Here is a 19586-nt window from a genome sequence, read left to right as displayed (position 1 = left end):
GAAGTTTTTGTCCTAGTTGTTGCCTCTGTGCGCTGTGGGCGCTCGCTCCTGATCATACACGCTTTGACGTTTTGCAATGGATAGTTAACTATCTTTGCCCAGGACCTCACTGGTTCGGTGTCTAAGGCTTGATTGTAGCCTATTAGGTAAAGATTCTTTTTTTTACGACTGGCCAACTACCTTATCAGACCCGCCCCGTTCCCCTGCTGATATTTGGGGTTCACACAGTTTAATGATCCTGGCTGGTTCTCGACGCTTCGATTTAACAGCTTGAAGAAAGCAGGAAGAAAGACACGGTGATAGAGGAATCCGAGAAATCTGTCACACGTGCGATGTCGCCAGCTAGTTGCTTCTTCACACGGCCAGTCAGCCAACCATTCTCGAGAGTATGTATGATATTGCCCTTGAGCAAGAAGAATAGAGTGGAAACTGATGCTAAATATCTCTCACCGGTCGACCTCGATTTGGCTCGCTATCAATAATTCCTGCAGCTGGGGGGGCAAAATGGCGGGCGAGTCCTGAACCGGGCTACAGCAGTGACAATGTATGTTCCAGAAGTGGGCTACCCTGAGTCCGTCTAGGGGACATAAATAAAGAACATTCGATAAATTCGATGCAAAGGTTTGGAATAATCGCGGCCTCTGTTTTAAACTTGTAAGTCTTCATTATCTTGACCCTCCTCGACTTCCTCTCAACGTAAACTCCAAAAGTTGATCAACCCAAGAATACTCATCCAGTATGCTTGCGAGTCGAAAGGCCATACTAGGTCCCCTTCTTAGTCTCAGCCATGCACCAGGAGCTATTCCTGTCGGTGGAAAGTTGCACAGGAGGGGCCGGCATCGCCACTGCTCAGGCAAAAGCCCCCAATGCTCACGCTGGGGACAGACCAGTCGATAGGCGCAACAGACCTAGTCCACTCCTTAGATTCCCAAATCCAAAACAATCTAGAAGCACCAGTCAGAGCAACTCCCGGGAATTGCCGGATCGACCCTCAGCCCGTGATCACGGCGTCACGGCTTTGGCATCCAGCTCCGAGAACAGCGTAGGTCGGCGCCTGGCATTTGCTGGGTTGCACGGCAGGAAGGAGGACGCGATATGGAATCAAGGAAAGTTTAGGCTAGAAGGATGGATGGATGGGTGGATGGGTGGATGTCTGTGCGTGCGTGGTGCACATTCATCGGTTTCAGCGAAGGAGCTACGGAGCTACCAATAGTCGTGGGTATAGCCTATCAAACCTTTTCTATCTGCCTTCAATTTATCGTGAGGGGAATGTCTATCTGAGGCCTTTGCGAGGGAGGATTGTGGGCCATGTTTGAAATCAGTCCTCTGGTAGGACGATTGCACCCTCATGCTCTCTCCCCTTGGGATATGCGGCGCTATTTGCCGATGGGGAGCTGAGTGGCTTGGGAGTGGGTAGTGTCGACGTCCTATCGTTGAGATTTTGACTTGGAGAGTGTCTTCTGAGGAGACGAGTGTATCAAGTATTGTGGTCAAGTTGAAGGGTGTATTTCCAAATCCTTATACCGACTCGGTATTCATTGCAGGTGTGAGGACCAAGGCAAGGTCTGGCCATCGCGCCTCGAAACTCAGTGCACGGACTTCTCTGTCTTCGATGAAGAAAGTGTAAGACAGAGATACGATTGCACATGCACTTGGTGTATCCCCCTAGCGGCGATCGGGGGACCGCAAAGAAGGCGCACGCAATCACAGCACAGAACCAGTCCATCCAACCACCCACTCATGCACCCTGCAAGTCGAGGGTCCAGTTGCCTGCACGAGAACAGGGCTCAGACTGTTGCGGTCCTTTTCAGAATGTGTCTGGCTAATCCTAACCCCGGTAGAGGCGGGCGTGTGCGTCGACGACGGATGGGCTTGTGTGCTGACAGAATATACCTGGGTTCATTGTATCTAGAATGCAGCGCCAGCCTTCACTTGCCTCCAATCTATGCATGGGCTAGATGTAAGCCCTTCTCTATATACGTGGACGAGTGATGCTTCTATTCACATTGAACTCTGCCTTCCCACGACACACCGTCGGACTTTGCTAACGACGCCATGGACCCGGCCTCGTAGGTATCGACCTCCCCTAGTTTGATAGCAGAGGAACTAATAAATACCTGGAAGACAAACGAACTCAAAAAGACCGCCCAAACTAAGATCGGCCTGCAATGAATGCCACGCGGCCAAGGTATGCTTTTCCCATTCCATCCATCGTACTGGTGTATCTGATATCGTGTCAGGTTCGCTGCTCTGGCGAGAAGACCGGCTGTCAACGCTGTTCAAACCTCCATCTCAATTGCGCCTTTTCCATCTCTCGAATCGGTAAAGTCCCTGGAAAACGGAGCAAAGCAAACCGTGTCGCTGCGACGTCTGCGCCCATCTCAAGCTCGTCCTCCTCGATGTCGACCCCGATGATGTCCCCTCCGCTGCTCACGACAGCTCGTACGTTCGAGAACACGAACGCTGGAACTTACGGACGACATGATATACCAGTCTCTACAGCCTGTTATCCGTTTACCCAGGAGTACTCGACCGGTGTACTCCCGCTCGCGAGTGAAGCAACCTACTATCCTCATTCACCACCACCACCACCACCACCAGGGTATCCCGCACCGGCAGATCAAGACCTATCCAACCTGAACGGCCTGTGTTGGACAGCAGAACTCGACCAGCTAGGTGATCCAGGCCTCCTGATCCCAGACTGGGAGATCGACGCGCACGACGAATCCATATCGACATCCACCTACCGAGCCTCTCTCCCCGAGGAAAAGAAGAATAACACCCCGAACGCATATCCATCTCCAGTCATCAGCTCCTCCGAGCAGTATACCCGGTATCTCAACCTCCTCCACAGCATCGACCACACCATCCAGTTCACACAGGCCTGTAAATCTCCCAGCGCGATATCGGAAACAATGCCCGTGTCCATGTCGATGCCGGTCTCCATGCCAATGCCAGTGTCGATGTCGATGTCGATGTCCACAACACCCACGCTAGATTCCATCCTCGTCGCCAGCCAGAGATACCTCACGACTCTGCTCCAGATCACCGATAGCCCCGGCTTCACGCACACCTACAACGAGGGACACCTGCTCTTCTCGGTGGCGCTGGACAAGATGATGTTCCTGTTCAGTCTTGGCTATGCGGAATTCAGGCGGAGGATGGAGATCTACGAGACCATGGGTACGGGGATGGGGTGGTCGCGGTATGGTGCGTTTGAGATGGATGTCGTGGAGCAGATGGCGCTTTGCCGGAGGGTTTTTGTGGAAGAGGTTAAACGGGCGAGAGTCTGTTTGGGGAGGTTGGTGGGGGCGATGGAATATATCTCGATGTCTGCCTCTGGATCTGGGTCTGTGTCTGTGTCTTCGTCGCCTGGAAGGCATGAGGGACTGTGTGAGGAGATGAGGAGGAGGCTTGATGGTTTACTGGATGACCTTGAACGGGATCAAAGTATTCAAGGCGTGCATTTGGTTGGGTGACTTATTTTCTGAGCATTCTCATACTTTAATTTCCTTGATATCAGAATGGTTATCCACTTTATATGTTTAATTATTTTGCAGAGGAACAAGCAGTAGCCAGCAGATGGGTGATTATACTCGTCGATAAATGCCTCTGTAAGAGCGACCGTAAAATATGGATATACTAACATATAAAAGTGTTTAAGTGTTTACCTGGTTAGAACTCTTTATTATCTTTATCTTGGTGTTGGTTACGTCCCTGTCTCCGGTTCCAGGGACGACACGAGGACGACGTGTTGGGAATGATTATGACAAAAAACGCCCCCATCAGTCTAGATCGCATTCCATGGTCTAGATGCATTACTTGGTCTAGATTTATCGGGCCAACCGTTCGGAAAACGAGGTTGTATTTGAATTTGACACCTAACGTGGCATCCCTCGATTTCCGCAAGCGGATCGCCGGACGTGGTCATAGCCCTAACCAACGGACCCCTGACCCAACATTTACCCTCTGAGAGTCGCCCGGCTTTCTTTTCCTCTTGACTTTTATTTATCTCAGCTAGTAGCTGTGTCATGTATCCTCCCGAGCAGTGAATCGTGTGCTGCATACCATGATCGTCCACTCCCACTCTCGCTCTCGCTCCCACTCCAGACGTTTAATCATCACCCTCCTCGCCCTCACCACACTCCTCGGCATTTTCTGGCTAAACACTGGATCAGAAAATAATGACGACGCATCCTGGCGGCAGAAACTCCGCAGCCTAACCGTCCCAGCCCGCAACTCGCGGCGCGTGACGAAAGTGTCCATGCTGTACGGGAGCCGGAATACGCTCTATGAACGAGCGCTGCAGAGTCATCGCCGGCATGCGGAGCGGTGGGGTTATGGCATGGAGGTTCTCCAGAATGATATCGCGGTTGGGTATTGGAATAAACCCAGTTATTTGCTTTCGTTGGTGATTGAGGAGTTGGCGAAGCCGGTGGGGGAGCAGGTGGAGTGGTTTATGTATGTTTCTCTCTCTCTCTTTCCTTTCCCTTGAAGAAAGGCATATAGGAGATGAGTACATTATGCTAATTTAATAATTCAACAGGTGGGTCGACGCCGACACAGTCGTTATAAACCCAGCTATACCGCTAGAGATATTCCTCCCGCCATTCGAGATCGAGGACATCCATATGATCGCCACAAAAGACCACAAGGGACTAAACACAGGGATATTCTTCCTGCGCGTGCATCAGAAGACAGTGGACATTCTCATCAAAACACTGGGATACCCGATCTACAACCCCAAAGTCGCGCTCGGCGTGCAGGTCGACCAGACAGCCATGGAGAAGGTACTGAGTCAGCCAGCGCTCAAGAACAGTGTTATGTATCTCCCGCGGACGTGGATCAATACGTATGAGTGGGCTCATGCGTATGAAGGCGAGCGGGGGAATTTTCTGGTGCATTTCCCGGGACTAGGGGACCAGCGGTGGGCGCATATGGACAAGTGGTTGGATATTGTCGAGCAGACGCCTGAGGCGTGGGAGGTGCCCGTGAATGAGACGTGGTATTTGGATGACAGTAGTGCCTTTTGGGGCAGGGTGCTCACTGCCAAGAAGATTATCTGGGAGCATGAGAAGGCGCTTGCTGCTACGAAGGGGCCTGTTCCAATGTCGTCGAGGAATAAACAGATGGAGCGCGCCGTGGGGGAGCTGCAGAAGGTGTTGTCTGAGGAGCCGTACTCGGACAAGTTGATGGACCAGCGGATCAAAGACTGTAATTTAGCACTGGAGAGACGTTAGGTAGTTCGTTTCCTGTGTTTTCCTGTGTTCTGTCCTAGCAGAGGTGGTATTCCCAAATGCGCACATGCTTCACAACTCGCGGTGTACAGACTCCGGCGAGTTTCGCTTATTAAAACCACTATAGAAGATGCTGAGACCCGTTCCATTCAAGTGCATCGCCAATATGCAGCTCAGCTTTATTGTGGACAATCTGCCCTCGTTCCTGCTCATCCTCGGGGCTGTATACTTCCTCACGGTACGCGTCAACTACTACATTGATATAGATTGATATAATATAAATAAACTAACAACACAGCTCGCCCACCGCGTAATTAAGAACCCCCTTTCTTCAGTCCCCGGTCCCCAGATCACAAAATGGACCGACCTGATTCTCAAATACTACACCGTCACCGGCCAGCGTCCTCGCTACGTGCACGCCCTGCATCAGAAATACGGTACCCCCCCCTTTTCTTTATTAGAACAATGTTCAAACCACTAACGCCAAAGACCAGGCCCCATCGTGCGCATCTCCCCCTCCACCATGGATATATCCTGCATCCGCGCCGCGCACGAAATCCACCGCATCGCCAGCCCCTTCCTCAAATCCCCCTGGTACCGCCTCCTCAACCGCAAGGACGGCGAGAGCATCTTCTCCACCACAGACCCAGAGTACCACCGACGGCATCGACGGCTGCTCTCCTCGCCGCTGTCCGAGGCGAACCTGCGCGCCGTGGAACCACTCGTGAAAAGCCGCGTGCAGCTTGCGATGGCGCGTATCCGCGAGGAGGCGCTCTCCCCGCGCGGCGTGGCCGATATCTACAAGTGGTTCTTCTTCATGGCGACGGATATCATCGGTGAGTTGAGTTTCGGGGATTCGTTCCGGATGCTGGAGATTGGGAGGAAGAATCAGTATATAGCGGATTTGGAGACCGTGGCGAAGATCGGTGGGATTAGGGCTACGTTTCCGTTTACGATGAGTGTTGCTGCTGTTTTCCCTTTGTCGGTTTTTAAGGAGGTTGTGGCGAGTACGGATCGTATATTGGATTATGCGGCGCAGTCGGTGGATCGGTATAAGTCGCATCTGGCGCTGAATCCGGATCAGCCGAAGCCGACGCTTTTTACGAATCTGTATGCGGCGAGCAAGGTCAAAGAAGGGGAGTGCTTTAGTGATCGGGAGATTAGGAATGATGCGCAGTCGTTTATTGTTGCGGGGAGTGATACCACTGCGAATACGTTGGTGTATCTCATCTGGTCTATGTTGAAGGATAAGAAGATCCAGGAGAGGCTGGTTACCGAGCTTGATATTGAACAGGTTAAGGAACATGGTCTTTCTGATGAGCATCTTCGAGGTCTGCCCTACATGAACCAGGTCATCAACGAAACCCTGCGTCTCTACCCTGTCGTCCCGTCTGGCCTGCCTCGTGTTGTGCCAGAGAAAGGCAGCACTTTGGTTGGGCACTGGCTGCCGGGTGGTACAACTGTGGCTACACAGCTGTACTCGCTGCAGAGAGACTCGCAGATATTCACAGATCCAGAAAGGTCAGCATCGCCTTCTCTTAATGTTGCCGTAGCTGAGATTGACAGTTTCGACCCATCCCGATGGGAGTCCCCGAGCAAGGCCATGAAAGACGCCTTCATGCCATTTGGAGCTGGATCCCGCAGTACGTACCAGATCCATGTTGATTGTACTGTTAGCTGAACTGAACAGACTGCGTTGGATTGCACCTCGCCCGGATGGAATTGCGCCTTGCGACAGCGTTTTTCTTCTGCTCTTTCCCGAGGGCGAGAATGTCTGTGCGGGAGGGTATGTGTGACGGAGATATGGATATGATGTTGCATTTTCTCCTGTCTCCCAAAGGGAAGCGCTGCTTGGTGGAGATGGTAGGGCCTACACCTCGGCATGATTAGAGAAGCAGGTCGGTGTGACTATAGAACTAAACCGGGATTAAACCGTCGTAAGATATAATTTAAATATTAAACTACCCTAATACATGGTATAGTTATGGTGTGGAATTAGTGGTAATACCAAGCCTAACCACGCTGGCCATTTTCTAACCACGGCGAGCTGCATCCCCGAGATGGTATAGTTGTTTGATGAATGGCGGTGGCTAGTTATTCGAGCTTTTTATTCCCAGCATCTGTTCGGATTGCTCCAAGGATGGCCGGTCCTCCCAGGTTGTTGTCGGACTTATCTGCATTGCTGCAGATTTATGTAGCAGAGGTAGATGAAGATAAAATCCTTATGGCTGTTCCATGAATATGGAACGCTGTTGGAGTACTAAATCTTGATCAGTAATAAACCAATAAGTATAGTTGGTTTTAGACCTACCGCTCCATCTGCTGCAAGACGATAGAAGGTGAAGTATCGGCTATCTGTAGCGAGGCTGTATAGTGTAAGGTTTTGCTTGCCCTTTTCTCGACGGAGATGCTGTGTTGTAGCTAACGTCATTAGAACCAAAGTCAGGGTAGTCATCTTAAGGAATAGTACATACCAAGGTAGCCCAATAGCTGGGTTCTTGCGGCGCTAAAGTTAAGTTTGCTGGGCACTTGGCCTCTATGATGGCCAGGTTTGCCTCTGGCGGGTCAGATTCGCCATACCCAATACTATAGTCAACTTTTGTTGTGAATCTGCGTATTCCGTCGGGTTTTCGACCATGGTCGGGCAGTGTTCTCGTAGTTGAGGATCTCGCTGGAGAACTTGGGTGGTTGATTTGTGTTGCGGGAGAAGTTGGAAACAAGCTCCTTCTTAATACGGTATGTGCTCTCTTGGGGAAGGAGCTCCCTGTGTTCCGCCAGATTGAACTCGTATGGTAACACAAGTATTGATTGCTTTGTATATGCGGATGTCATCAATTAATTACACATAAACCTTGCCATTATTCCCATCTTGCAATATCTAACAACAATTGGGTATACTTAAGCTCGTACTAAGTAATATCATACCATATCATGCTATACATCAGAAAAAGAAAGAGGCCATGCGAGCGAACCATGAACCAACCCTTAGCGCCGTTTATGCAGGAAAAGGAAACAGATAAAAGAAAAAGAACGAATATTACAACAATCAGACACCCTCAGACGATTGGCCCCGCAACGCCTTGAGAAACGCTTCAGCCCCTTGAGCGCACCGTCAGCCCAAACTAAAGTAAATACAAGTATAGGTAAAGTGTACATACCTCGATCAGACTCAAAGCAAAACTGCACCCACTTCTCGTCCCTTTTCCACGGGGAATCAGAGCATGACGAGAACGAGACCGTCGACGAGCCCCGGGACGTGCGAGACTCCTGGGACAGAGTCGTAGCTGAGCTTTCCACCGAGTTCCGACGCAGGAGGGGCCCGCCGAATCCGAATCCGTCTCGTTGGGGGCGCTGCAGGGGGAGTTTGAGATGCGGCTTACTGGCCTTTGGGGGGAGTGAGAAGTCGGTTACTGGGTTTGGTTGGTGGTTAGCTAGAGAGGGGATTATGGGGAGGAGGTATCTAACTAACCTGGTAAATCGAGGAACCCCTTGAGAGTAGACTGCGGCCGTGGCCCTCGGTTGGACGCGAAGTAAAGGATGGATATTGAACCGGTGATAGGATCCTGTAAGACGCGGACTGTTTCCTGCGAGCAGTGTTCCACCATACTACTAGTCTGGATACAGGTCACATCGCCGCAGAATAGAACGTTTCGGCGTAGTAGAGTGCTTTGGAACATATCGAAGTCTGGTCTGTCTTAGTTAACCGCAGTCAACATCGTGAGAATATAGATACCTTGCTGATCTTGGCAGATATATACAGGCGAGATGTGCCATCGATGGACCTTGCTGTCCTGCTCGAGCTTCAGCCGGTGCGAGCCCATGAATGTGATGCTGAGAGGAGATGAGTGCCGGCTGTGTCGAATGTAAGGGGTCATGGACGTCTCGGTGTTTCTGGATGCGCGGTCTCGTTTGAGTGAGTGCGTGAGTTTGATTCCTGTCTCTGGGTCTGTGCCTTGGATCAAATCTGGCTCGTTGGTTCGGGGGTGGAGGTAGACGGATAGCTGGCATGTAACTGGGCGATGGAGGGAGCTCTTCGGGTTTTGCTTGTCTGGGAATAGTCTGCTCTGCAAGTCAATTATATACGATAGTCCTGTTTAGTGTGATACGTACACTTTGACAGGGTGATGAGTGAGTGGCAGAGACTGTAGACTGGCTCTTCGGTCCCATGAGGATGAGTCAACGGACGACGGTGACGGGGACTGGGGATAATTGAGATTAAGGGACGGTGGACGGGACAATATTGCCAGATGGTCCTGAGGTACCCATCGCGGCGAAGGTGTTAAATATGAGCTTGCAGGAGGCGACGAGCCGTACGGAGGTGTCCTTGATAGCGGATGCAGTTCAGGAGATGGAGGATTCTGGTCCAAACGCTCCGAGGGCACCTGTAACGAGTGAACGAGCTGGAACTGCAGCCAGTCCTTGAACTGGTCCCAGTCATCCACTGCGTTGTTCAATACCTTTGTCGACTTTCCGTGGAGTCCAGGTTGCTGCTGGCCGGGGATGACGACGTGCTCATACCCAACCTTGTCCAGCGCCTCTCTTACCTCGTCGCCGATCTGGTTCAGTAAGTCGACAACAGGGGCGACGATGGTCGTGTCACTGCCGATACTGTCATTGGTATTGGTTCGTTTGACAGGCTGGATGCGTTCGGGGATGCGTTCTGGGGACGGCGTCATTTGCCTCCCGATGGTATCCAGGCGCAGGGCCAAATGCCCGAGTCTGTCTGTGATATCCTGAATCCTTTGTAGCGCGGCCTGGCTGTCGGACTGTGAGAGGACGTCGTCTTCCGGGATGGCGTTGAGGCCTGGGAGAGGGTCGAGCAGCGACGACAGATGGCGGCGCTGGAGTCTGGCGAGATACTTCGCATCGGGGGTTGGGTCGTTGGGAGCACCGTCAGGAAGACATCGCTTAAGAATTGAGGAGACTTGGACGCTCATAGTCCTGTGCAAGCATCACATCAGTAGGCTGCTGTTTAACCTGCAAAGAAGACTCACTTGACTGCCCTGAGTATCTCCAGATGGTCGACCCTGGCCTGCTCCGAATCCCTCGCCAGCTGCCGCGTCACGTCTCTGGTGTTGGACGTCACCTTGAGGATGGCAATCTGGACATATCGATCCAGGCTGACTCGCAGCTTCTCGGCCTCTTCGCGCTCCAGAGGCCAGGAGACCCGGTCCCATACACTGACCATCCTCTCTCCGAAACTCGGTCGTCTCATATTCGCTTCGCCCGACGGTATTTCGGCCTCTTTACTGAGCGATTTGTGTTTCTCGATAAAGTCGGCGCATCGTGAGAGCGTCTGCTCATAGCCCCTCCCCAGGTCGAGATCCTCTCCACAGTTTTTCTCGAACTCTTCAAGTCTTTCTAGGGCACACTTGATGAGATTGAATTCGACTCGGAATGCAGCGAATTCACTCCTCGCCGATCTCATCCCCACCCCGACGGCTTCGTAGATGCCCCATGCCAGCCTGATACCCTGGATGATGTCTCCGACGCTCCAGCCGCCGTAGCTCATATTGTTGATGTTCAGAGCTAGGCAGGGTGATTCGGTCCTCAAATATGGATAAGTGGACAGACGGCGCTGTGAGTAATGGGATATAGCACAAATAGCAGTGTCAAGTGGAGACACGAGGAAGAAATACGAGCAACCAAAGGAGCTATCAAGGTAATAAAGCACTGCTCAAGTCGATCTCAGATCAACAGCTTATGGAAATCAGATACTCAGAACAGAAGCTGATGTGGAATCGAGGCTGAAGCCAGGTGGCAGCCGTGGGATCGAGTCAACGACTGCTCGGAGAATAGATCGATCCTGTGTCCGTCCATCAGCCGTTTGGCGTTTCCCAGTGCCCACGTTCTCACAGCCATGGACTCATGATATCGGAGCTCATGCCTGGCTGCATGATCCTCCTAGCTTGAGCACAGCCCGCCGTGGCGTTTCCTAGTGCGAACTCCTCCCCAATAAGACTCCCCAGGAACGCAACGTGGGTAAAAGAGACGCTGAGGTTATTTTGTATGATATTCAACCCCTCTGCTCTTGCTCGGTTTCTTTCAATGCATCCTGCGTCATTGATCGGTCGTGGTGGGCTCCATCAATCTCCATCCGACTGAGCCGCACAGATCTTGTATCGTGGATACTGGGCACGATCAAAGACTTGACTGTTCTAGGCAAGGCTTCTCTGTTTTTGTGCATCGTCTCGGTTAGATTATTTTTATAGCCCGGGCAAACAGGCTGTCAGGGGAGCAGCCACTGTAGCGGTACTCAAGACCCATGTCGACATACGAGGCGCACTCAGCCTCCCGGGCACACATTGCCCAGGGAGAGGAGACTTATGACTAGGACATGTCTCGCACAGGTGTAACCGCTGTCGAAAACGGTTCTCTACCATCGTCCTTGTATGGCTTTCATGACTTTCTGTATGATTTTCTACTATGTCGCTGCTGCCATCTGTTCGGTTGCACCTCAACCCTTGGAGGAACTATGAGAACTTCCAGCACCATACGGTAAAGCAAGCATTATTCCCATCGTGTAAGGCAAACTAACGCCATACAGCTGGCCCAGCGCCATGAATACATGATCGGCCGTCTGGAGAATGCAAAACGACGAGAATGGATGTGGGTTGTGATTGTAGCGGGCATTGGGTTCTTCACGGACGCTTACGCAGTAAGCCCTCTTCCTACTTTGCAATAGCCATACCTAACGAAGCAGATCTTCTCAGTAAACATGGTCAACCCCATGATCGGAATCGTCTATTACAATAACAGGGATAACTTACCGAAAAGCTACGGCGTAGCCATGAGTATTGCCACGCTCGGTGGTGCTCTGGTCGGACAGGTTGTCTTTGGCATTGCCGCTGATATCTGGGGTCGTCGCAAGATGTACGGGCTGGAATTGGTCGTCCTGATCTTTACGACCTTGGGCGTGGCACTTGCGTCACAGGGCGCCCAGCGCTCTATGGATGTTATGGGCTTGTTAATATTCTGGCGATTCTTTATGGGCATTGGACTTGGTGGTGATTACCCATTGTCGGCGGTTATATGCGCCGAGTGAGCTCTTCCTACAACATTGACAGACAGCAGAGTATATTGATAAAAGTGATAGGTTCGCACCCACGCGCATTCGAGGCCGGATGCTCGCCGCTGTGTTCTTCTGCCAGTCTCTCGGTCAACTGGCAGCCAACCTCGTCGCCCTGGTTGCCGTCGCCGGCTTCCATCACCGGCTCAAGGTCGATGCTAGCGATAATGCCACCTGCAGCTTTCGAGACCCGCTCAGGGACGCCGACGACGACTGTATCCGGGGCGTCGATTCCATGTGGCGACTCATTGTTGGTCTTGGGGCTGTCCCGGCATTTATCGCCCTGTGGTTCCGGCTCACGATCATCGAGTCGCCGCGATATACGGCAGAGGTCACCCAGAACAGTCTACAAGCTGCAGCAGATGTGTCCTACTTCTTTCGATCCGACGAAGCTCTGCCTGCACCTGAAATGCGACAAGTTCGTGAGCCTGCCGATACCGACCTGTCCCCCGCCACCTCAAGGCCAGACTCCTATCAATCCAGTCTCAACACGAGCCACTCTTCAGCCTCAGAAGAAGTAGTAGAGGTCGCAGGACCGGTCAATCTAGGCACTTTCTGGAGAGCCTTCAAACTGTTCGCCTCCAAGCCCAAGCCATTCCGGATCCTATTCGCGACCTGCTTCTGCTGGTTCTGTCTAGACCTCCCATTCTACGGCCTCGGGCTGATCAGTCCCAAAGTCATTAGTACGATCTGGGACGGCAGATCATCAGACAGCACCGAGCCAGGCGTTGCTGACTTTCTCTTCCAGAATTCGTACAAGAGCATGGTTGTCGTTTCCATCGGCGCCGTGATGGGCAACCTCCTGGCGATTCTCACGATTGACCGTCTGGGACGTCGCAATATCCAACTGAATGGCTTCTTTTGGCTTTTTGTCCTGAATATCGTTATCGGGGCTACCTTTCGTCCGCTCGCGCAGACGGATCATCCGAGTGCGCTGATCGTCTTGTATATCCTGTCTCAGATCTTCTTCAACTTTGGTGGGTTTCTTGTCTCTTCACTTAGGGCTAGCTAACATGACTACAGGCCCGAACACAACTACATACATCGTACGTCGCTTTAATCTTATTCAATAAAATACGTACTGACAAGCGCATTAGATGCCAGCAGAACTCTTCCCCACTCGCTTCCGATGCACCTGCCACGGTCTCGCCGCCGCCTCAGGCAAACTCGGCTCGGTGATAGCCCAGTGCTTCATCAGCTTTGTAGACTTCGGGAAAGGCTCGAGTGACAAAGGTGCTGAGCCTGAGAACTGGCTGGGCTATGCACTTCTTTGGTACGTATCAGACTCTCAGACTTTTACCTGTCTGCCACTTTCTATTAATAGGTAAGGCTAACTGTGTCGCTGCCGCAGTCTCTCTGCATTCATGCTTCTTGGTCTCCTTATCACGTATTTCTTCATTCCCGATGTCAAGGACGAGGGAGGCAAGATTAAGTCTTTGGAACGGCTGGCTGAGGATTTGTTGGATTTTGGGCCTGGGGTTGGGAATTCTGAGGGGAGGGGTTTCCCAAATGGACATGCGTGAGATGGACTTGTTTATATCTAATGAATGATAATGGTATATTTCTATACATTTCAGTAGCTCTGTCCCGGGTTCACTTATTTATCTTGATTTTACCAACTAGTATATGCTCTGCACCACCAATAACATGAAACACCCTTGTTCATCGTCACATCCTACCGAGAGATACTTGCAGACCGCTGCCTCACAGTACGCCTTTGATGTGAATGTCTCCTCTCAGCAGCATCAATTCCTCTCCTTTCTCCTGCAAACGACGGCATCCCACCCAAACTCCCCAGCACAGCACTATTACTAGCGGTCAAGTCATCGAGGATACCAAGCTCCTCATCACTAAACCACCTCGGCAGAACCCAAACCCTGAACGGGATCATAGCGATAATCAAGACGGGGAAGCCTGTGTCAGTTAGTCAAAATCACACTCTATCTCAAGAACATTGCCCGACAGAACCCAGGATATGGAGAGAAAAAAAAAAAAAAAAAACATACCAACAGCAGCAATGGTCTGCGAAATCGCCACACAAGCCGCAACAGGGAGAACCTCACAGCCCAAATAAAGCACTATCTTCCTCTTCCTCAGACCCAACAACGGCTCATCCCTCGAAACAAACCTATCCTCACGCAGGAGAAAGATCATCTTCCTCAAAATCCCATTCGACTCAATAGACCCCCATCCAACGATAAAGAAGACGCCCGCAAACACCGCAGCAGGGATCGTGTGCAGGACTATAAGCAGCGGACCCGTCATTGTCCCGATTATGGCCAGCCCCATGAGGAAGTGCGAGATGCGCTGCTCCACCACGGCGGTGGCTTTAATGACTGGGCGGCGGATTTCGGTGTCTTCTCCTGGGTCGTCGGTTGTGTTGATTATGTGGAGGTCTGTTTCGTAGATTGTTAGGGAGTCGGTGTGGACGGGGGCCTATCCTACTTAGCATTATGTAGTGTATATATATAACGAGATGAGACTTACCTGCGGAACGAGTCCGTTTGGCATTGGGATGCCCGTTATCCCAGCAAGAAAAGTAGTGCATCCAAGCAGGAAAAAGTCCCAGTGGAAGCCGGCTGGCTTTTTGAGTGGGAATTGGCGGGCTTGTGCTGTGAGGCTGCTGACGTTCTGGAACTGTTAGCATGACTTTACACCGATGTCTGTTGTAGTGGTGAACATACATGGTCATAATAAAACAGCAGCATAATCAAAAACCCAAACGGAAGAGCCGCAAAGATCCATTTCACCTCGAGCTCCCAGAAGTGGATTAACCAGCCGCGGGACTGCGTAGGGAAGAATGCCCTGGTGATGGGAACGAATGAAATTCCGCCGGCTTTGAGGTTTCCTGGGATATGGGAAAAGCCGGTCCAGAAGAGCGTTCCTATCTACTTGTAGTTAGACAGGATAGGTATATAAAAGAGGCTTGTTGACATACCACATAAGCGTAATCCGCTAATAGTCCCCTGAACCAGGGTCGGCAGATTGTGCTCGACCCTAGCCATTCCAGACCGTATATAGTCAGGAAGTAAAGAATGGCAATCAGACAGCTTAAGAACCCAGCTGTTCCTCCGTAGACGGTGAACTCGTTTACGAGCTCTTCCACTCCTTTGACTAGTACAGTTAGTACAGTTAGTAAAAAAGGTAAAGAGGTGCAGAAACGTACTGCAATAGATAATCCCAACATACGCCCCAAACGACTCGGAAGAGAAATCGGTCACGTAGCGCATATAGTCGCAGAGATTACACACAGCAACGATCCAGTGGAATATCGCACCCCAGATCGCGACCCAGCACATAAAGTTCGGGTAGATGGTGGGCTCGTAGATGACCACAATGTCGTAGATGGTATAGTTGAACAGCGATATCAGACCGGTGATTCCCACGATAGTCAACGGCTGTGCACCGAGAATACTGAAAATCATCGCCGCCAGTGCAGAGGAGAAGAGCGACTCGTTGACTCCGTAGAACTCGCCTGTGCGTCGGTACATGTCGAGAGTGTAGGCGATGGCGGGGAGTACGCTTGCGTTGTTAGATGATGGCCTGGAATTGGTTTCTATAAACTTACTTGACAAAGTACATCCGAATTGTACTTGCAATTGTTCGGTAGGTCAGGGCGTCTGCAATATCACTCCAGTAGTAGGGTAGTCGTCGGCGGACATCGTGGTACATGCCTCTGCCTGGGTTCAATACACGGAAACGCTTCCATCCATGGCGACCAGCGTAGGTATACGTGGACTTTTCCGTTCTTGTTGATGTCGACATGTCTGACATGGTTGAATGTTGGAAAGGTGAGGCTTTCAACTTCGGTGGGGGTCTTTATATAGCCATGGCTGGAGTATGGCTAGATGGTTAGTATAGATTGGGGCAGGTTTGCTTCCTCCACGTCCGGTCTGAAGTATAGCAGTATAGCTCAGTGCACTCTTCGAGAATCAATAAACTCCTTTCTATCATCAAGACCATTTATTCGTCTAACATCGTCTTGTCTGTTCCTGTGATGTAGACATACTGTAATGCTGAGTCAGCAGCCCAGCCCGGGCAGATTTTCGTCTTGGCTGCAGGCGTTCCTTATTCCTCCCTCTCGCTGATTTCAGGGTGTTTTCTATTTTATAGATCTGATAAATGACGTATACATCATGGATTCCACTTCTGCGCCGCCGCTGGTGCTACAGTTGTGCGACCTGCTTCACAACCCCGTCTTCCCAGCACAGCTCGCTTCCGCCATAAAGGCCAGCCCAAGCAGCGAGTCTCTGTTTCTTAAAATCGATGCATCCTTAATAACCAGCGCCCAGTTAGCATCGCACAAGGGCTCATTACATCTTGTATATTTTATTTCCGCTTTTTTATCCTTGGTCTGACTTTGTAGGGCTGCATCGACCTCTGTAATGGGACGGCTGTGCCGTTACCTCCGCCCACGCCGGCGTCTACTCCTAGTCCAAGGGTGCGACATATCCAGATCAATAGACTTGAGCTAACAATATTCAGGATCACGGAGATAGTTTAACTCCAACTTCAGATATCTCTAATTGTCAATCCTCCAAGCGACGCAAAACAGTGAGCGGGCTCCGACTTGCGCCTGCTCCAGAAACCCAGCAAATAGAGCCATCTGAAGATAGTAACGATTCCCTAGAGAGTACAGGTTCTGTGGCTCCAAAGTCAGTGCGACAATTCCACAGTGATACTCGCTTTCCACAGCGGTCCAAACCCGGACAGGGCATTACACCACCGGTTCTCGAGCCGTCGTCCACAGATAAACTGATCGCTGGAATATGGCGACAAGTATATTCGTCTGTTCAGCTCAGCTGTGATTTCTCTGTATGCTGTAAACCCTGCAAGAGAAACAACGCAAGAGACAATGTATTTCTGACAGAAGCAGAATATCAGACCCACCATTAATATCCGCTCCGGTGCCAGTCTAGAGGTAAGCTACATCACTACACCACTTCATGCATCCACTGAACAAGACAGGTCTTCAAATCCGTCAACAGCCTATGTTTGAAATACTACAATAGAAGCCAGTCCTCACGCGCACTGGAAATGATCGTCCAAGCTTTCTGGGTCGAATGCTTCGAGGCCCGCACAGCCGTGCTCCGCTACGAGAAACCCATCCTATCCAAGACTGAGGCGCGCATGATCGCCATACGAGAAGCTTGCGTTATATTAAATTGGAAAGAGAAGGATCTGCGGAACCGGATGTACGTATAACTACTAAATTGTTTATATATATATATAGCTAATCATACAGGGCCATCTGGCGCGGATACAAGGAAATAAAAGACCACGGCGGCTGGGCAAGCCTCATCTTCGCCAGCGCCGGCGTGTACAGATTCTGCAAGTATCGCGCAGAGTTCGGCGACCTCTTATTCTCCCGGCTGGGCCATATCAGATCCAGTCTCGAAGTCGCCGCCGATACCCTGCACCCGGAGTGGAGGGATCTTTTGCAGGTTATACAGCAGGACAGCCCGCGCGTCTACCACGGCCATCCGCATGAATGGGTCACTACCGGTAGTACAGATAAACCAGCCCTACCATTAGACTCTACATACGAACATCTCCAGTCGCAGCTCCCGAATGGGTTTCAGTACCGCTTCATCGACGAGTGCGTGCTCGATTCGAGTATATATGGGACAACGGACCCGCGAGGGGTTCCTGGGCTGGACAATCCGGATATCTGCGCCCTATGCCACGAGAGGCAGTCTGATGAAGTCCAGAAGAATCAGTGCATGTGCTTCCCTGCGCTATTCGGGGGCGTCCGTGGGCCTGTTCCGGTTCAGATCTTTCGCACGGCGAACGGGAAGAATAACGGTGTTGTTGCGCGTTGTGTACGTCCCCCTTTACTGCCTTATTCCTATTAAGCCGCCACTAAACAATTGAATTATTGATTATTTGTATTAAACAGCCCTTCGACCGTGGTACTGCAATCGCCGAATTCACCGGCCTGATCACATCCGGCATCGAAGACGTGGACGTAATGATCGGCGGCTCAAGCGGACGGACGTATCAGATCTTCCAGGGCGAGATGGGTAATTTCACGCGCTTCATCAACCACTCGTGCCGGCCGAATAGCCAGTTCCAGCGGTTCTACTGGCGCGGGAGCGAGCGGATTATCGTTGTTTCGAGGGGTGTAGCTGCGGGCAGTGAAGTCACGGTTGATTATTCGGATCGGTATTGGAGGGAGTTGGGGAAGAGGTGTTTGTGTGGGGAGGCTTGTTGTCGGTTTGGTGGTCGTTCTGGGAATACTACCTTGAGTTAATCTTTGGACTAGATATAAGGATCTTAAGGACGGCCAATCATGGTTAATTACTTTCCAACGAGCTTAATCGCTTAATCACTGTAATGCACTTCTATGTTGTATACTTCTGGGGCGTGCCCTAGATCAGCTGACTAAAACGTCACGTGGATTTCCCGGTGACATAAGCACACATAGCAGGACACCGGTGTAGATTGATTGAGATTGACTGCACTCTTCGTCTTCATTCAGTCATATTCTGTATCCTGAGTATTCAAGCATCAGATATTCTGAAATAAAAATGGTCTACACGATCGTCGTCCGTGCGTTGCCATTCATTCCTATCCCCATCTCCAACTCAACTCCAACTCAACTCAACTCCAAATCCTTCACCCCACCAACACAACCCCGCATGCAATGCTAACCACCCACCCCGATACAGACATGAGGGCCAAGCCCGACCAGGAGAGCATCTCCAAGCTCTCCGCCAAGCTCCAGGAAGCGTCGGCCGTGTACTCCAAGGACAAGGAGACGCTCTCCTGGCACGTCATGCAGTCCGTCCACGACCCGCAGGACTTTTGCATTGTCGAGCGCTACCTCAACGAGGGGTCGCAGACTTACCACCTGAATAACCCTTACTGGAAGACGTTCGATCCTTATGTTATTCCGTTGTTGGAGAAGGAGATGGATCTTAGGCGGTTTGAGGAGCTTGAGGAGAAGAAGGAGTGAATGATTTAACTAAATATTCGCCTTGACTTGATGTCTGAAATGTATGTAAAGGTTACTGGTAGCTAACAGTCTTTGATACATTTTCTATATATGTGTACTACATATTTCTATTTTAAAATGCGCTAGCTGATCAATCAGCTCTGCCTTCGCTTGCTTAAGAAGGCTTTTCACTTCATCATATTACTCTGCCCGTACAACACCTTTGTTTGGCTATATCTGGTTTAGTGATTGTCTTAGGCTGCGCATTAGATCATTCCTCTGATTGCACCAGACACGTCCTTATCCATCAAAACGACCTCAGCGGCAGAGAACTGCGGATTGT

General features: G+C 51.0%; 7 protein-coding genes across 7 annotated transcripts; 5 read left to right on the top strand and 2 right to left on the bottom strand.

Annotated features, from left to right (window-relative positions):
* Window positions 1–2055: 2055 nt before the first annotated feature.
* Window positions 2056–3479, top strand: ASPSYDRAFT_27764 (Zn(II)2Cys6 transcription factor domain-containing protein; the record flags this gene model as incomplete). The annotated part of the gene is made up of 3 exons (XM_040844435.1): window positions 2056–2069; window positions 2125–2188; window positions 2241–3479. 3 exons carry the CDS (start codon window positions 2056–2058, stop codon window positions 3477–3479), a joined length of 1317 nt encoding a protein of 438 aa, XP_040705918.1.
* Window positions 3480–4069: 590 nt separating this feature from the next.
* Window positions 4070–7033, top strand: ASPSYDRAFT_143247 (uncharacterized protein; the record flags this gene model as incomplete). The annotated part of the gene is made up of 7 exons (XM_040841324.1): window positions 4070–4461; window positions 4547–5214; window positions 5241–5266; window positions 5368–5475; window positions 5536–5674; window positions 5732–6758; window positions 6892–7033. 7 exons carry the CDS (start codon window positions 4070–4072, stop codon window positions 7031–7033), a joined length of 2502 nt encoding a protein of 833 aa, XP_040705917.1.
* Window positions 7034–8028: 995 nt separating this feature from the next.
* ASPSYDRAFT_40722 (uncharacterized protein) lies at window positions 8029–10879 on the bottom strand. The gene is made up of 6 exons (XM_040846133.1): window positions 10232–10879; window positions 9348–10178; window positions 8971–9296; window positions 8707–8922; window positions 8396–8647; window positions 8029–8336 (listed from the first exon to the last, which is right to left on the bottom strand). Exons 1-6 carry the CDS (start codon window positions 10747–10749, stop codon window positions 8284–8286), a joined length of 2196 nt encoding a protein of 731 aa, XP_040705916.1. The 5' UTR covers window positions 10750–10879; the 3' UTR covers window positions 8029–8283.
* Window positions 10880–11375: 496 nt separating this feature from the next.
* On the top strand, window positions 11376–13905 carry ASPSYDRAFT_40719 (uncharacterized protein). The gene is made up of 7 exons (XM_040846132.1): window positions 11376–11735; window positions 11785–11895; window positions 11941–12278; window positions 12334–13283; window positions 13330–13352; window positions 13404–13579; window positions 13658–13905. Exons 1-7 carry the CDS (start codon window positions 11664–11666, stop codon window positions 13827–13829), a joined length of 1842 nt encoding a protein of 613 aa, XP_040705915.1. The 5' UTR covers window positions 11376–11663; the 3' UTR covers window positions 13830–13905.
* Window positions 13569–16197, bottom strand: ASPSYDRAFT_76052 (uncharacterized protein). Its single transcript, XM_040850841.1, has 7 exons — window positions 15875–16197; window positions 15473–15828; window positions 15245–15420; window positions 14991–15194; window positions 14794–14937; window positions 14313–14742; window positions 13569–14220 (listed from the first exon to the last, which is right to left on the bottom strand). The coding sequence occupies exons 1-7, from the start codon at window positions 16078–16080 to the stop codon at window positions 13982–13984; spliced, it is 1755 nt and encodes a 584-aa protein (XP_040705914.1). The 5' UTR covers window positions 16081–16197; the 3' UTR covers window positions 13569–13981.
* A 245-nt stretch (window positions 16198–16442) lies between these two features.
* ASPSYDRAFT_144751 (SET domain-containing protein) lies at window positions 16443–18559 on the top strand (the record flags this gene model as incomplete). The annotated part of the gene is made up of 7 exons (XM_040841462.1): window positions 16443–16628; window positions 16673–16739; window positions 16778–17121; window positions 17183–17227; window positions 17275–17501; window positions 17552–18128; window positions 18206–18559. The coding sequence occupies 7 exons, from the start codon at window positions 16443–16445 to the stop codon at window positions 18557–18559; spliced, it is 1800 nt and encodes a 599-aa protein (XP_040705913.1).
* Window positions 18560–18770: 211 nt separating this feature from the next.
* Window positions 18771–19470, top strand: ASPSYDRAFT_40713 (putative quinol monooxygenase). The gene has a single exon (XM_040846131.1). The coding sequence runs from the start codon at window positions 18953–18955 to the stop codon at window positions 19262–19264; it is 312 nt and encodes a 103-aa protein (XP_040705912.1). The 5' UTR covers window positions 18771–18952; the 3' UTR covers window positions 19265–19470.
* The last annotated feature ends 116 nt before the right edge of the window (window positions 19471–19586 follow it).

This window comes from Aspergillus sydowii (genome assembly GCF_001890705.1).
Source record: "Aspergillus sydowii CBS 593.65 unplaced genomic scaffold ASPSYscaffold_2, whole genome shotgun sequence".
Taxonomy (NCBI): domain Eukaryota; kingdom Fungi; phylum Ascomycota; class Eurotiomycetes; order Eurotiales; family Aspergillaceae; genus Aspergillus; species Aspergillus sydowii.
Note: the sequence above shows the minus strand (reverse complement) of the source record. Positions and strands in the feature narration are given on the sequence as shown.

Excerpts from the sequence above, each read along its gene's own strand:
- ASPSYDRAFT_40713 (XM_040846131.1), top strand. The coding sequence starts at position 18,953 with ATGCTAACCACCCACCCCGATACAGACATGAGGGCCAAGCCCGACCAG.
- ASPSYDRAFT_40722 (XM_040846133.1), bottom strand. The coding sequence starts at position 10,749 with ATGAGCTACGGCGGCTGGAGCGTCGGAGACATCATCCAGGGTATCAGG. Across the intron at positions 10,179-10,231 it reads GAGATACTCAGGGCAGTCAA|GACTATGAGCGTCCAAGTCT; the intron begins GTGAGTCTTCTT and ends ATGCTTGCACAG. Across the intron at positions 8,648-8,706 it reads GGGGTTCCTCGATTTACCAG|TAACCGACTTCTCACTCCCC; the intron begins GTTAGTTAGATA and ends AACCAAACCCAG.
- ASPSYDRAFT_40719 (XM_040846132.1), top strand. The coding sequence starts at position 11,664 with ATGTCGCTGCTGCCATCTGTTCGGTTGCACCTCAACCCTTGGAGGAAC. Across the intron at positions 11,736-11,784 it reads AGAACTTCCAGCACCATACG|CTGGCCCAGCGCCATGAATA; the intron begins GTAAAGCAAGCA and ends AACGCCATACAG. Across the intron at positions 13,580-13,657 it reads CTGGGCTATGCACTTCTTTG|TCTCTCTGCATTCATGCTTC; the intron begins GTACGTATCAGA and ends TCGCTGCCGCAG.
- ASPSYDRAFT_76052 (XM_040850841.1), bottom strand. The coding sequence starts at position 16,080 with ATGTCAGACATGTCGACATCAACAAGAACGGAAAAGTCCACGTATACC. Across the intron at positions 15,421-15,472 it reads TGTTGGGATTATCTATTGCA|TCAAAGGAGTGGAAGAGCTC; the intron begins GTACGTTTCTGC and ends TAACTGTACTAG. Across the intron at positions 15,195-15,244 it reads TAGCGGATTACGCTTATGTG|ATAGGAACGCTCTTCTGGAC; the intron begins GTATGTCAACAA and ends AACTACAAGTAG.